The following is a 15,953-nucleotide window of genomic DNA, read 5'->3' as shown; positions in this document are numbered from 1 at the left end:
GATGTGACTCACTGGACACTAAAGCAATATGAGAAAACCTCCATTAGTCAATAAACGACTTTTCAAGCACAGGATTATGAGCGAATTTGTATCCAATTTGCTGAGGAGAAGGACTCGGATTACTAAGCAGTGGGTCTATGTTTAGCAGGTTCATGTCTTCTCTGACTGAAAAATTCACTGGCAAACATCAAGTAACTCTCAGGAAACTCACAATGAGAAAATCCTATGTAGAAAATGAAGCACATGTGACCCTATTGATAATAATATATATAATTTTGCACAGATTGAAGGAACGCTGACAAAGTTGCCATAGGGTTTGAATGTAGGCTGTTCAGTCCTTGATTCTGCAATTCTAAGACATCTAGCACTCATCAGTCGAGATTGTGGTTTAGAAAAAGGGTTTTGTGCAAGAAATGAAAAATTATACTCTTTTTGGCTATGTTGTTTTTTGTATTTTCTGCATGGCTCTTAATGCTACAGAATGCTTTCTAGGCTATACATTGGGCAAGACATTACAGGGATATCGCAATATTTTTGTAACGGTCTATTTTGCAATGGAATAGAGGGATGCTTATGATATTTTAAAGGTTGAAAATTGTGTGGCCAAAGGGTAGCAATTTTGTAAGTGCACACAAATCAAACAGGTTATAGAAAATCAAGAGGAAAAAAAAGAAAAAAAAACACTCCTACAAGGAACTCAGGTGGCCTCATATGCATAAAAACTGAAAACAATTCAGTGAAAGTAGCATTGCTAAGGCAATGAAAGGGATTTCCTAGAGGCTAGCTGGTTCTTATGCTCTTTGCCTAAATATCTCCCGCTGGTAGATAGAGACATGACAGTGGTTAAGCTGAAGCTTCAGTCATCCCCAGAATTGACTTCAAGGGGTAAGTGGTATCTCTGCTTCCCACATATTACACTATAGAAAATATCGTTGCTGGTCCAGTTCATGCAGAGATTATCACCCAGTCCAAAGAGGGAAAAGGTGGGTTAAGGGCCAGGGCTTAGAAGGAAAGAAACACAATGAGTAATGCAGGGGAAGAGAAAGGAATAGCACTAATAATAATCATTCTGCCAGCAAGAGTCATGATAAAAAGCAGAGAGCATGCAGCTGTGTGGGTACCCAGTCACCAAAGATGTTACATGACTCTTGCACCTACTCATGTTTGGAGAAACAGGAAATATGAAGGGCTGACACCTCATCAGAGAATCTCTAGTATTTCCTCTCACATAATAATGTCTAAACATCTCCAAATTCTCCTCAGTTTGCTTTTCTTCTGTCTTCCTGTTCAGTGTCTAGTTTCCTTTTGTGAATTGCAAGTTTCCTTTCACATGATTTTTCACTGCTCTACGAATAATATGGAAGAGAAACTAAAATAAACTTTAGTACTAAAAACACTGAGGAATTCCTTTCTCTAGGAAATGCAGTTGTGCCTTTTTATTGCTTAAATTCAAGTATCTGCTCAAATTTTGTTTTGGTGTTTTCTAAAACTTAAGAAACTTCACTTCTGTTTCTCATGGCACCTTAATAGTGGATCTCTCAGTATGTCCACTTCAGACAGAGATTGAAGCTTGAGTTTTCACTCAAGGAGACAGAGTTGCAGGATTATTTCTTCACATGTGGTTTTTAAATCCATTCTTTCTCCAGCTGACTGCTTCAATTTATAAGGTTGCATTCAGTTCAGACTGAATTTTCTCTGCTTCATACCCTTCATTTCTTTGCCCATTTCCCCTTATCCATATTTATCTTTGTGTTGTTCCTATTATAAAATACAGCCTCAAACTTAGAAAGTGTATGAGTTACTACAGCCTTAGTAGACCGTCTCATCACATAAGACACACATGCAAATATTCACAAATACTCTTTCTTGGTGGCTGTGGCTCAATGATAGGAAGAGCTACTGAATTTAAATAAAAGTAGCTGCATGCTGCAAGCTAAAAGAATGCTACGGTTTTTCTTTCCTATGCTATATTTTAAATAAGCAAACCTCATGATGCAATTTCTTTAGAGAACAGTAAAGAAATACAGAAACTATAATTTTTTTCTAAAGCTCTTTTTGAGACTTTATTCAACTATGGAAATGGTAGCACATTAAAAGCTATATTTAAAGGGATTGTTTACATCTAGGGTTTTTTTTTCTAAGTGTCTTATGTCTTGTTTACTGATAAAACTTTTAATAACATTTGCAAGCTAAAGGAGGAGGGGACAATGGCAGATGAATTCCATGTCATCTCTTCAGTCATAACATGTGCAAGTCCTGTGGCTCTCATGTCTGTATTAAGGTACTCAACCATGGTTCCTGTTCTTCAAAACTGACCTCTTCTGTGCTTCAATCTTCATTTTCATTCCTTACTGTAGACTTGCTTAGGTTTTTGGATGTGGCTTTACATGTTGCAAAACACTCTAGAAGCTAAAGGCCCATACCTGTATTCTCTCACTTGAGACTGTGTTGCCTTTTACCCCAAGCAAACGTCAAATTCAACACAAAGGCACTGGCAGTTTATCAGTGTCTATTCTGATGTGCCTCTTGCACGTGTCTTGACATTAGTTGCACATTGTTCTCATAATCTGTATTTTAGAGTTATGAAAATGGACATTCAATATCAGTGCTTTCCAAACGGGAGCAGAATAAATGAGATTATACTGGTTACTGGAAACAGTGATGTGCTGTTATAGGAGAAAAGAAGAAAAGAGTGATTTTAGAGCTGGAATGACAAGCAATAGTGACCCACTCCCTCTGATCCACACAGATTTTTATTTACATAAAAGAGTGCACACAGCTGTTGCATAACCAAAGCAGCGATAAAACTGAATAGGGCAAAAAGATGTTCTAGGTAGGTGGTCAGACAGGTGCCCTTAGGACAGGAGAGAGAGAGATAAAATGAATATTTGCCTCACGTTCACAAATTTCTTACTCTGCAGATTCACTGTCAAGCTGGGAAGCCAACGCCTTACATTGGCTTCAGATTATTGATTTGGTGGAAGGTAAAAATACTTTCCTCCTCTGATGTGAATTCTCCAACTTGTGACCCACCAGCTGGTTTAGGGTTTGTTCCCCGTTTGCTTGACTCTGTGTTGGTTTGGGTTGTAGGAATTTTTTGCCATCTCCCCCCCGCCTTTTTTTGTTCACCACGGAGCAATACCATATGAAAATGGTCATGAAATAAAGTTTATTTCCTGGCCAAACGAGCTAGAAAGAAATTTGTGCGCTGATCTAGGAATTCACCACTAAATGAAGGTAGTTCTAAGCTGACACAGCGATAAGTTTCTATCGTAGGGCAGCAGAAGGCAACCTGACATGGCACTATTGGTAACTCTTTTAGACTCAAAGAAAGAAAAAATATTAACTTTAGTCAAAAAGTGCTAGAAGGAAGTTAAATTTTAGTTTATGTGGGCTAGATGCAGTGAGGACACTAAGACAGGATCTTTTATTCTTTCGGAGTACCAAAATGAGATTGACACTTCTGTGTTTTCTATTCTTGAAAAGATGTAAAATAGCACCCACAAAGTTTTTAAAACATAGTCTAAATTTTCATAGCAGAAAAAGTAAAGTTTATTTGAATGTAGCATGCTACATATAAATATAATAGATTTTTAAAGTTAAAAATGTTTTTCCTTTTATAAATATGCTTATGAGGATTTGCCTTTAGAAGCATTCATTAGGATTAATACTATAATTTTCTTAAAATAACATATTGCTGAATTTTGAAAACACAGTATTCTATCAGGAAAGTTAGTCTACACATTCAGAGAATTTTAATATTTGTCCTGATTTTTCTGATACTGACAAAACAGCAACATATCAAACACTAAAGTACATACTGTCCAAATATTGTGCTTTACAGCATAGAATATCTTACATACATTCTTTTTCTAAAATACACTTTCAGCAATTGCAAATATAAAAAAATGAAATTAATGCAAAACAAATCAAAATTTTCATTTAAAATTGGCACGCAAAAAGAAAATATCATGCATGTGGAATATTATGTGCTGTTTTCAAGTGACTTTTCCTGTTTATTCATAAAACATAAACATGCTTATATAAATGGTATGTAGCGTTACACAGTGGATGTGTTTTTTGCTTACCATATTTCTCCTGTACATGAGAGAAAGCTGGTAATCTTCAGCTGAAGTCAAAGATTGTTATATCAATATGATATAAAATTTCATTTTTAAAGTTATATTTGAGGAATGTAATTATATGATTGTTTTAAATTTTAATGCGTGGTGATTATCCCAAGTATAGTAAATTAGTATAGCACATACTGACAGATGGTTAGTTGGCAAAGACAAATCCATGAATAACCTGACACACTGATCAGTATTAAAATATCACATATCTCTGCAGTGTTAAAATGTTTGCAACTCATATTAGCATCCTGCTTTGACAAAAGAGGTTTGGGTTTTTTATTTCTCTTGACACGTACTTAATAACATAAAGATACCTTAGTCCTACTATTTCTTTACTTGCACTAGTCAATTGAATATACTGCTAAAAATGGATATTCTATCACAATACTAACAATGCCAGAGGTTGAATAGCAACAAAATTCTATGCTTCTCTGATTTGATTCTAAAGTAATTTAATTTAGTAATTTAATTTCTAAATATAGAAATGAAGTTACTTCTGCAGAGAATATTCTGTTGCCAATCATATTTATGGGCAAGTATTTCCTTCTGTTCAGTTATCTGTTGAAGATATTTCCCCTTCTTCATTTTCATTTGCTTAAAATATAAAAGCTGTTTTATAAACATTAGCATTATTGCCACCATAGAAAAGAAATAAGTTTATGAAATCTTATACACCCACTTAGCACTTCACTACTGCATTCTATAAGTAACGGATACACTTTTGTAACAAACCTGAACTATTTAAACATATTATTGAATTTTTATGCATTAGGCATAAGAAAATAATTCACTTATGCAAAATTCTCCCATTTCCGTAATGCAGGAAGACACTTTTGTGCTCTAATACCATGATGGCTCAGAGATAGGTATTCTCTGTAACAGAGGGCTGCTAAGATGTGCATAGTCTGTACTGCTTTCTGGAAAGGTTTCTTCTCTTCCTGACTCGGTCTTCATGAAGCTCAGTTTAGTTTCACGATATTTATAGTCATCAGGGCAACTTCACAACAACAACACATGCTCCAGCCCTTCCAATATTGACAGGAACTTCCTAAAAAATTAAAATTTAAAAAAAAAAAAAAAAAAAGAGGAAATATTTTTATTATGGGATAGGTCTAGAAGAAATTATTTGTAGATTAAAAGGAAAGCAATTTGCTTATTTAAACTATTGTACTGCTAAAATAAATAGATTTAACTGAAGCACTGATAAGAGTTTTGGCTTTTGGGGAAACAACTTTATCAGCTGCTGAGAGTTTCAGGAGTGTAGGCTGGTATTGATGCTCTTAACTTTTGTAATAGACCTTCACATCCTAGTTCAAAAAATGTGGACTGTATAGCTACAAAAGGATCTTGGCAGTTTTAAATCTTCCCTCTTGGTCATGAATATGCGCACTTGGTCATAAAGGTGAGCACCTGGAAGTGGCTCCAGCAGAGGGCATCGCTGGCCAAGCCATCCCGGCAAATCTCAGCGCTTCCAGCACAGACTGATTTATGCAGCCGGGGTCACCACACCGCCACTGATAATTTTGATACACAATCATTTGTGTCCATTATTCAGACAGAATTCTTCCCATCTGCAGGAAGAATTCACAGTATGTATTAGGTAACTCTTCCCATTACCTCCGTCCACTCGTTATTTTGAGCATCATAGGACTCCACGGTATCCAGGTACGTGTGGCCATCGTAGCCTCCGACCGCATACAATCTGTCCCCCAGGGGACAAATCCCAACAGCGTCCCGAGGTACACTCAATGGGGCCACTGTTGTCCAAGCATCTGTTTTAGGATCATACCTAGAATGTTTTATGACCAAAATTAGAAAAAAAAACATTGTAGAAACCTATTTCAAATTTAAATGACTGATATTTGTTTATTTTTTGCTGCGTTGTAGTTCACCTTACACCACAAACTAGTATAGAGAATTAGGACTAAAATGATTAAATATTAAATTTAGCCACTAGGGGGATCTTCAAGCACATGAAAAATGCCCATATTTTTACTTTTTGATTACAGTCTCTCCATTTCTATCAGATTAAACAATCAATACATTTTGAGCATAAATGAGGGCTCAGGGAGTGATAGCAATGCCCTCAGTTGACTCAGAAAAATTGATTTCAATATATTCTTTTTTAATTTCTTCATAAAGGCTTTTGTTTTCTCTTCCTGTCAGAACTAATGTCTTCAGAAAATTTCACTGTAAAAGAAGTTCAATATCTCACATAGTTGCTAAAAGTTTATAACATAAAATGCATGGCAGTATTTTATGCCAGTGTCGATTTTATTTCTAATATGTGGTCAGCCAGTTTCCAATATAAATTCAAGTGAACTCCAGAGTAGTTCCAGCTTTACACCAGTTAACTGAGATTGAAACTCAGCCATTGTTATTCACAACAGGGAGTTGAATACTTGCTCAGTTTTCCTTTCTTGACCTCAAATGACATGAGGATGTCAGTGGATTCCTATGGCCCATTAACCATCCAGAGTTGTCCCCAGTCCTCATGTCCCCTTCTCACCCAAGGCTCAAGTGCTGTCCCGTGTCCCATCCTGTGCCACTGTGGTGACAAAGCAACACTTGGCACACAATACTTATGTTTCTGGAAGGAAGTGATCAATATTTACATTTTCTTAACAAGTGTGCTCATCAGTGAAGAATACAAAAATGAGATTAAATAAGGATCAGCTAAGGAGTATTTTCAAGTAAAAGAGTAATTACTTTGAGAAATGGATATAAAGCCAAGATTTCACTGCTTAGTTTCTGTGTGCTACTAAAATAATTAAGCCAAGGTATTCATACACTATTTAATGTTAAAGTCTGAATTGAAGTTAAAGTAGTTTGCTTTGGTACATGTTTATTTTTTTTTTTTATCTTAAATCAGATACTTACAAATGTTTTAGCCTGGTTTCCTATAGCAACATAGTTTCTTACAGAAACTAGGCTTTTTCTGTCAGTCTCCTCCATCAGAAAACACCCGTGTAGTGACCACTGCCTGTTTGAATATGTCATATTTATTATATTTTTAACCTTTTTGTCAATATCAGCCGAATGTGGAGGAAGAGACACTTGAAAAATATTTAGTTCCTACTATGTATGACACAAGTAGCCCAAACCAGGGGTTTGGCACTTGAGAAATAGAAAGGTCACATGTTGGATTTGTCTTTCTTGTTAAGTTGGCTTTACCTGCCACATGGGCAGGGATGGGAGGAATTTTCTTCTACGGATTACTTGATTTGTTACCACGACAGCACTGGAAATCAATTGTTCTGCTCAAAATGTTATTTTAAAAAGCATAATATGTATGACAAACATAACATTCCAATCATGAAGAGATATTGAGATTTTACCTTCCCTTCTACAAATTATTTTATATTTCCTTCCTGGAATTTAAAAAAAAAAAAAAAATCCTTACCTTTCTACACAGTCGGAAAGGCGAGAGCAGTGGTTGGAAGCAGGTGCATCGTGACCTCCCACAGCATATAAAAACCCATTGTATGTTGCAACACCAACACCACCTCTTCTCTTGGACATCGATGCACATATGCTCCACTTGTTTGTGTGCGGGTCAAAACATTCCATTGATTTTAAGCAGGAGCTCCCATCTCTTCCACCAACAGCATATAGTCTGGGATAATAACCCACAGGAAGGCAAACAATTTCAGTCTTTACTCATATTGACAGGAATTTTATTTGGCTAACTTCATTCAGACCACATCAAAATTATGATTATGCCCATTATTTGCTATCTGACAGCTACACTCTGGAACTGTCTTTGCACAAAGTGTTTTGCATGCTATCTAAAGGAAGGTTACAGTCTTCATTTGCAGTGTAAATTTTCAGGCAGTCACATGAAAATTAATTTAAAAATGTATATCAGCTTCTTGACATGTGACCTATAGATGGAATTTAGTTGAAAGATGCTACGTATGTTTGAAACATATGGGTGTTATTCCCTATGACAGGCTTGTGGACTATTTGACATCTTAATATTGCTGTAAGCATGTTTTCCTACACTGTTAATATTTAAAAGACCTTTAATAATGTTATTATATATCAAAAACATATGTCAAAATATATTAAATATATTTTCCTTGATATTTGTATTAGAGAAAATCTGCTGGACAGAAGTATTTCTTTTCTATTTCAAGCTAACTTGGATGCTGTTAGACATCCTGGATCTATCAGCAGACATGTTTACATGTCAAGTGTGCCAGTTGTGTCCTTTCAAATCCTGGCTATTACCATCATTAAGTTGAATTAACTTAGTGCACTAGTTAGAGATGAAGGAAATACGTAGGCTTGTCCAGAGTAAGTCAGCTAAAACAGGTCAGTTGAATTTTGCTTGAGAAGTACCTGCTTTTCTCCAGTGATGGGAAGAGATTTTAGACTGCTCTGATTTGTATTTTACTGGAAAATTCTCGACCACTGTTAGAATAACACAGTGCTCTCTTCTACTGTTTGTGAATGGAAGACAGACTTGAGTTCCGTTGTGCAGTTTGGTGCTTGACTCTTAAAAACTTGAAGATTTTATTTGCTTTCTTTTCACATTATGCCATTAGCTACAGTCCACTTGTTTAGACAGGTTTCAGAGAGAGGAAATCACTGTATATACAAACAGATTGGTTGGTAATTTTTGTTTTCCATAACATGTCTAGAAACATGGTAGTATTTCCCATTCTCTATGGAAAAGAACAAATATAGCATTTTTGACTGATGTTCTCAATAGACAACAGATTGGTCAAAAAGCCTTGCGCAACAGAAACATAAAGTTTTTTCTGGTGGGGCTGAATAGAAAAAAAAAAAATACAGTCTGACTTAGGGAAACAGGAAAAGGAGAAGCATTCTGCTTGGTTTGCCCACAGCAGGAGCACTTAACGATGGACATTTGTTCTCAGCTTCCCCCAGCATGCCAGAAATGACATCACCAGACTAACAGACATGATTTAAGCCAGGCTGGAGACAGCTTCTATCAGGAGTGACTGAGAAACAGAGTCAGGATCAGGCTGGATTTCCTCTTTGACAAAGTGGTTTCCTGCATGTGGCTGTGGAAGGTACCAACAGGAGTTTCTGGTGAAGTTTACACTGAGAATGTTTCCTCTGAGATAGAACAGGGACTTGAACTGGCAGTTCTGCCTCTCTTGGACTTTTGGGTTGACGATTAAAATCATGTCATGTTTAAATGCAAAATCCTGACTTGTACATAAAGAAGTTTTGTATTTGCTAACATCTGTTTGCTGACATCTTTCTACTGTCTACTCCTTCTCTTTCTCTGGAAGCTAAGAAGTGAACAGGGAAGGTAGTGATGAAGTTTCAGGATAAATGCAGTTATCTGCCTGCAATTGTAATATTCTTGACCCCTACAAACTGCCATTGTTAAGGGCTTTCCACAGATTTAAATAAGAAGGAAGTTGGCTCAAGCCATGTTATCCAATATAACTTGGGGCCTTTTACAAGGCTTCTGTATTTCCAGCACCAGACCATGTTGCTGAAGAGGAAAACAGAAATCTGTTAAGCATTAATTTATGAATTGTTCTTTCTTGTGCTGAAATACAACTACTTTCAAGTAGGAACGTACAACAAGGCGTAACACCGTGTTCAATACAGGTTACACACTGGATTCATACTTCCCGTGTAAAACTGCCTGAGTTGCTTTAGTGTCTTAGGAGGATGTTTAAATAAATTTTGAAAATCTTGCTGGGAAAAGCAATGGACAGTGAACACATGAGCTCAGTGTATTTGAGCAATAGATGAAGGGCAGAATAAATCTGGATACAATTAAGACTTATAGAAGGCTGTTCATTCCATTCCTAATTATTGAACTTGCCTTCCTTTCATTGAACACACCATATACGTTTAGCCTTTTAAAAATGATTCTTGACTGTGAACTTGTATGTTAATGTTGTAGATGCATGCAGGAGGTGTAAAATGACAGAGGAATGACTGTTTCTGTACAGATTTTCAAATGCTGCTTACTTAGACACATTGATTTTAAAATGTAAACATAAACTTTGAATATTTCTTTAAAGTAAGTGATTTTATATCCTTATACGTTATATTCTAGGTAAAATTCTGATATGTGTGTAACAACATTTGTAAATTGCTATAACTGTAAAGGGCTGAAACATGTTTAAAACATGACTGCAAGTTTGAAAAAAAAAACACTACACAACAGAGGAAAAGCTTTTCTTTCTTATTTCTGTGCATTACGTTTTCTCTTTGTTTTCTTGAGGTAATTAATGACTATAAGATCTAAAATTTAAGAAACTGTTTCCAAGGAAGGAAGCAAATGAAAAACCAAAGAGAGATTTTCTTGTTGACATACTTGCTATTTAATGCTGCAACCCCTACAGTGCTCCTAGGTGTTGACATGCTGGCAACATAGTTCCACTGCCGTGCTTGGGGGTCCCATCTTTCTACAGTATTAAGGTAACTCCATCCATCATGGCCACCAACAGCATACATTGGTCCTTCAAGCATTGCTACTCCTTCAAAGATAGAATTAGAGACAAATTGCAGTACCTAATCATTTCAGTGACCAATAGCATATTAACTTCACACTTTAATTCCCTCTATGCATATAAGCAATTTCAGCTGGTATTAAATGATCTAAAAGCTGCTTTGTCATTTGGCAGAATAAACAGAGATAAACAAAATACTTTATACAGTGTTTTTCTGCAAAAGCATTCTCTTTTGCCAAAAGATTAGAGAAAAGCTGCTTTAGTTTTGATGTTCTCTTCTTGGACTTTCATCTTTTCCACTTCTGTTGACCTTGTTCTGAAGCAAATTTAAGCCCCTAAATGAGAAACAATGCTATTCTTTCAAAGAAAGGCAAAGATTGAGCCTGGCAATGAAAAATATGCCTGAACCAACCACCTATCCGTTATTCTGAGCCAGCTGAAGCTCTGTAGTCCCGCCATCGTAAGCCCAAGTGGGTGGGCAGCTGGCTGTGCAGCTAAAGTACCATAACATTTCAATGCCGATAAGGGGAACACACTTTTGGACGAGAGCTGGCTTGTGTCTGGTGTCCTTGAGGCACAGGAGAGTGCACTTGGCTGTCTCTGCAGAGATCTGAGTGTACAGATCCCGGGTCATTGAGGGAAGGGCTTTGATACCCCCCCTTGGGGTCTGCTGCTATTCACTGCCTTTCTTAGGTAAGGCAAAATGGCTGAATCTGGCTGCTTAAAAGCTTTCTAAATCTGTCTTTTCAGGCCTAAATATACATGGCCTGATTTTTTCAAAAGTGCTAACTCCCCACAAAATCACACTGACGCTAATAGGAGCTCTTGTAAGGCAGCTTTGCAAAACAGTCTGATGCACAGATAGAAGCCTAACTGTGGGCACGCAAATATACCACTGAGACCTACTTGTTGGGTAGAATTATGCCCCTGCAGTTGGTAATTATGAAGACTTCAATGAGAATAATTTCATCTGTTCTCATTTTTTTCCCTTTGCTGCCTACTAGTATTCACTTTTATAAATTTGACAGAATAGCTGGTAAGAGCCCTACTCTGTACTTTCTCCACCAAGTGATGGAGAAGGTAACACAGTCCACAAAGGTTCACTGAATAATTCTGGATCAAACTTTTTCTGTTATTCCTTAAAATAAAAATATTCTGTGCCATTCAAACTTACCAATGATTTCCAGCATTACCTGTTCCTGTAAACTTAAGAGAAGCCAGCTTTTTCATAAGGACTGTGCTATACAAATAATTCAGAAATTCTCGTGTTCCCTCCCTTATGGTTTCCTCAACTGTAAACTTATTCTCATTTCTTATAGATCCAGAAATAAATTCTAGATTTCATATTATCCGTGCACTGTCGATAGTATTAAGGATTATTTTGCAGTGAAGACCCATAGACACTAAGGCATGACAGTGCTCTGTAAAAGTTGTGGTAATTACAACATTAACATTTGTGAGGTCATACTTATTTCCTTACCACAATGGTGTCTTCAGTGTGAGTACTTCTCTGATCTAATTTTCAGACACGTTTGGTACCTATGTGCTAAGTCATAATTTAGAAAAACCTGAAAACCAGATTGTTGTTGTATTGCAAACATATCTCTCGACTACTAAATTGGATGAAGAGTCAATTATTTTCACTGTTGCTTATATTTTGGAATTTTCTAAAAGAAAAATTAACTTTGGATGACCAGTGCAAGTTAGGTGAATTCTAATAAGTATCGCAGTCATTAAAATATGGCAATAGGTAACCCTGTCTTTGAAAAACATCTTCTACAAATATTGCCATATGCTATTAAATGCTTTAGAAAGGTATATCAACAGTGTTTGTGTCAATCAAAATTCACTTGTATGTGATCCAAGACAGTTCCAAAGGAAGAGCACCTCTTACCTAGGCCATGTCTGTGCGTTGACATTGGAGGCATTATAGTCCAGACTTTGGTGATAGGGTTGAAACATTCAACAATGTTAGAAGTTTTCAAACCATCTCTTCCTCCCACAATATAGAGCTTGTTGTCAATTACTGCCACTCCAAACTGTAATCGTCTGCCATTCATGGTACCAATTTGCATCCAACTATTAGTCCTAAGGTCGTATTTTTCAATTGTAGTGGTACCTGTTAAAAATGTAAGTATTATGAGCTTATCTCATAATATATTTTCTCTCCTCTATCTGCTTTTCCAGATGCATAGACTGGGAAAGAAACTACCACATCTATCTGTAATAAAAGAAATAAATTCTTTTTCCCTCTTCCTGTCTTATTTTGAGCAATTGGGTTTCTTTGACTGTGCTTTACATTTTACTAGTCTGTTTGCTCTTGTTTGCTTTGATTCCTTCTCTTTTGTTCTATGCTAACACGTGAGCACCCCAAGGTTCTCAGCTTCAAAAGAAGTATCCTGCACACTAGCTAAAAGACAGGAAAAATAAATTCAGGTATACAGTGTGTTCTTACACCCTGTGGGCTGTAATTTTTACAGAGACTTGAAGGTAGGTTTTGGAAGTTAATGTGGTTTAGTCACAATCACATTTTTCAGAATACCAGCCCAAAAGTGGCTCTTTGATCTTCTTTTGATCATTTGAAGTTGAGATTTGACTTCATATACCACCTGAGATAAGCACAAAGCCAAACCCATCATTCCCTGAGAGTTTTCTTTATCACAGAAAGTGTATTATTGCCAGAGGTGGTAGTTACTCCCTCCTCAAAGCTGTTCTTCCAGCGCATCCTTGTCTCCGAGATGCTGTTTCCATTATCTTACAGCCCAGCACAGGCTGGAAATGTGAGTCAGAGCTGCAGAGGCCAGCAGGGAGGAGAGGAAGTGCTGCTCTTCTGAGCCAGCACAGGCAAAAGTTCAAACAATTGGCTTTATTCCGAGGTAATAAGTAAAAGAGGCACCAACAGGAAGTGCAGATGCTGACAGAAATAGCCCTTCTTTTGTATAACCTATACTGAGAAAAATCTATTGGAAAACTTTTATTTTGGTAGAAGTTAAAGATTACCCTGAATTCTTGGTTGGTTTGTGTAATTCGTAAATAATCAGTATCACTAATGAAACTATACTAATTGCTACAGTTTAACCTCATTTTGCTAAACCCTCCTAGGAATGAGTCATGGCGATGAATGGGTGTTTTGCACTGGATTTGGTTGCATAGAGATTGTAAGGTAGTACTGCAAGATCTATTGTACAGGAAAAATCTGTTATGAGCAACTTTTGCAAACCATGAAATGGTTTAGCTTCCTTGTGATTCTATTAAAAGTGAACTCACGCAGCTAAAAGTAGGATTGTTAAGCAAGTTGCTAGACTTTAAAATAATTATAGTTCTTTGGCTCCAAGCTGTGGGTTTGAAGTTAAGGTTTCTGTAGAAAATTATTTAATATACTGCCTACTAAATAGAATAGTGTAATGTATAAAGATGTAACATGATTACAGTTGTGAAAATCAAATAATAGAAGCTGACATTTAACTTTCAACTACAAACCTGAAAAAACTCCTTTGTATGAAGTCCTGAAAAAAGCTGCACATACTGTTGCACTTATGAAAAAGTACAAATCTCTCCATCTGAAGTTTTATAACAAGTATTGAGAAACTTTAGCTAAGAGTTCTCACTAGTTCAGTAATTCTTTTTGGTTTTATTTCCTATTCTCCATAAACTTTTCCAGCCTTCTAACTTTTCTTAGGAAGTGGAGCAAAGGGTTCTAAAACAACATTAAACAAATCTTGAAATATTTTGAATATTATTTTTTTCTTCTGATTTGTAAATTCAAACTATACACACAAATTCTTACAAACCCTAATTTTAAAATCACCCATGTGAATCAAACTTGTTTAGTCTGCACTTCAAGGTATGTGTGTATCATTTACAAACACACTATTCTTGCAAAAAGAAATAACATCTACGTTCTGTGACTTTTGTTGTTGTTCTGTGATTTATTTTTTCCTCAACCTTTGTTGGTTTCTTAACATGAATCTTTAAATATTTGTCATATATTTCTGGATGTTTGTAATACAATTAGTTAAGACAAATTAATTTCTGAACTTACCTTTAGTGGCATCCATACCTCCTACGGCATAAAGTGCACCCACTGTAGATTTTCTAGGCTTAGTTCGAGGGCTCTGCATCATGGACCGTCTTTCTGGTAGGAGATGGTACTTCATGGCCTCCATGAGAAGCTTCTGACACTCCAGGTCGTCTGCAAACATTGGACTATTTTCTAGATCGGCTAGTAGCTAAGAAATGAAAAGTGAGGCTCTTACATATCTCTAAATCATTAACATTGTATGTACTTTAGTAACTAAAATATTTGTAGATACAAGCACCCATTTTCAGTTCACCTCTGATTCGAGCTTTGCTGGAAACTCTGCTTTAATGCAATCAAAACAATATGAAGGTAGGAACAAAGACTTTAAGTATGATGTCTTTGCAACTTTAACCTTTTATAAAGTTTAAAATAAAGTTTTCAGAAAAAATAAAGCAAACATAGTACTGCACCCTCTGAATTAAGAATTCCTTTTGATGTGAGTATAAGCAAATCTAACATATGTATGTCAATGCTCAGAATAGTCAGCAATAATCTAAGCCCTTTTGGTTTTGTCTACTTATATGGCAATAAAGAAATAAGTATTGTGCCTTATCTGTACTGCAGTTCGGAAAATTGAAGTAAATATCTTTGTATGGTATACAAGTTGCTGTATTATTAGAGGAGAACTACTACCATTGCTACCCAACAAAGAAACGCTGTACTTTTCTAATACTGTTAGTCTGACATTTTTATAGAGGTAATTCTGAGCCTAGTAATTACACTGGCATTGGGGGATATTTTTTCTTCTGTGTTTACAAATAATAAACACATCAACTACACTTAAAAAAAAAATATATATATATATATATATATATATAACCTAAAAACCCCAGCCGAAACCTTTCCACTGAATTCTTTTCTCTGTCTAAACGATGCTTAAGGTGGCATTTCAGTGGATAGTTGGGTTCCCCGTCAGCCCTTCGCACTTGTACCTGGGCTGGAAGCAGAGGCAGTCTGATGTAAGAAAGGAGCATTCCCAGGTCTCGTTGCCGGTTTTGCAAATCGTGCCTCACCCACATCATTAGCGCCTGGAATATGGCTTCTTCATCTGGTACGTTGATGTCATCGCTAGACAAGAGCTTTGCAATCTCATTAGCAGGGAGCAAAAGAAATTCCTGGTTTTTTATTACTTCTGTGAAGTGTTCCTAAAATGAAAAAAAAAAAAAAAAAAAAAAAAAAATCAGTGCACTGATGATTTTCACAACTTGAAATGACATTTTCTTAGATAATGTAGGCTCTGCATATATTTCATTCCTGTTCTGTTCTACGGCATAGGGAAATGCAGTGATC

The 15,953-nt window shown here is 36.3% G+C and overlaps 1 protein-coding gene across 3 annotated transcripts in view; it reads right to left on the bottom strand.

Annotated features, from left to right (window-relative positions):
- Positions 1–3,528: 3,528 nt before the first annotated feature.
- Positions 3,529–15,953, bottom strand: part of KLHL4 (kelch like family member 4) — a 66,097-nt gene continuing 53,672 nt past the window's right edge. For all 3 annotated transcript variants that reach the window (XM_065077860.1, XM_065077859.1, XM_005507816.4), the window contains 7 exons: positions 15,596–15,808; positions 14,625–14,811; positions 12,477–12,701; positions 10,447–10,609; positions 7,537–7,749; positions 5,751–5,922; positions 3,529–5,181 (listed from right to left, as the gene is read on the bottom strand). In XM_065077860.1, the coding sequence (XP_064933932.1) occupies positions 5,122–5,181; positions 5,751–5,922; positions 7,537–7,749; positions 10,447–10,609; positions 12,477–12,701; positions 14,625–14,811; positions 15,596–15,808 (1,233 nt within the window). In that variant the 3' untranslated portion in view covers positions 3,529–5,121. The remainder of the gene's footprint in view (positions 5,182–5,750; positions 5,923–7,536; positions 7,750–10,446; positions 10,610–12,476; positions 12,702–14,624; positions 14,812–15,595; positions 15,809–15,953) is intronic.

Source organism: Columba livia, chromosome 12, assembly GCF_036013475.1.
Source record: "Columba livia isolate bColLiv1 breed racing homer chromosome 12, bColLiv1.pat.W.v2, whole genome shotgun sequence".
Taxonomy (NCBI): domain Eukaryota; kingdom Metazoa; phylum Chordata; class Aves; order Columbiformes; family Columbidae; genus Columba; species Columba livia.
Note: the sequence above shows the minus strand (reverse complement) of the source record. Positions and strands in the feature narration are given on the sequence as shown.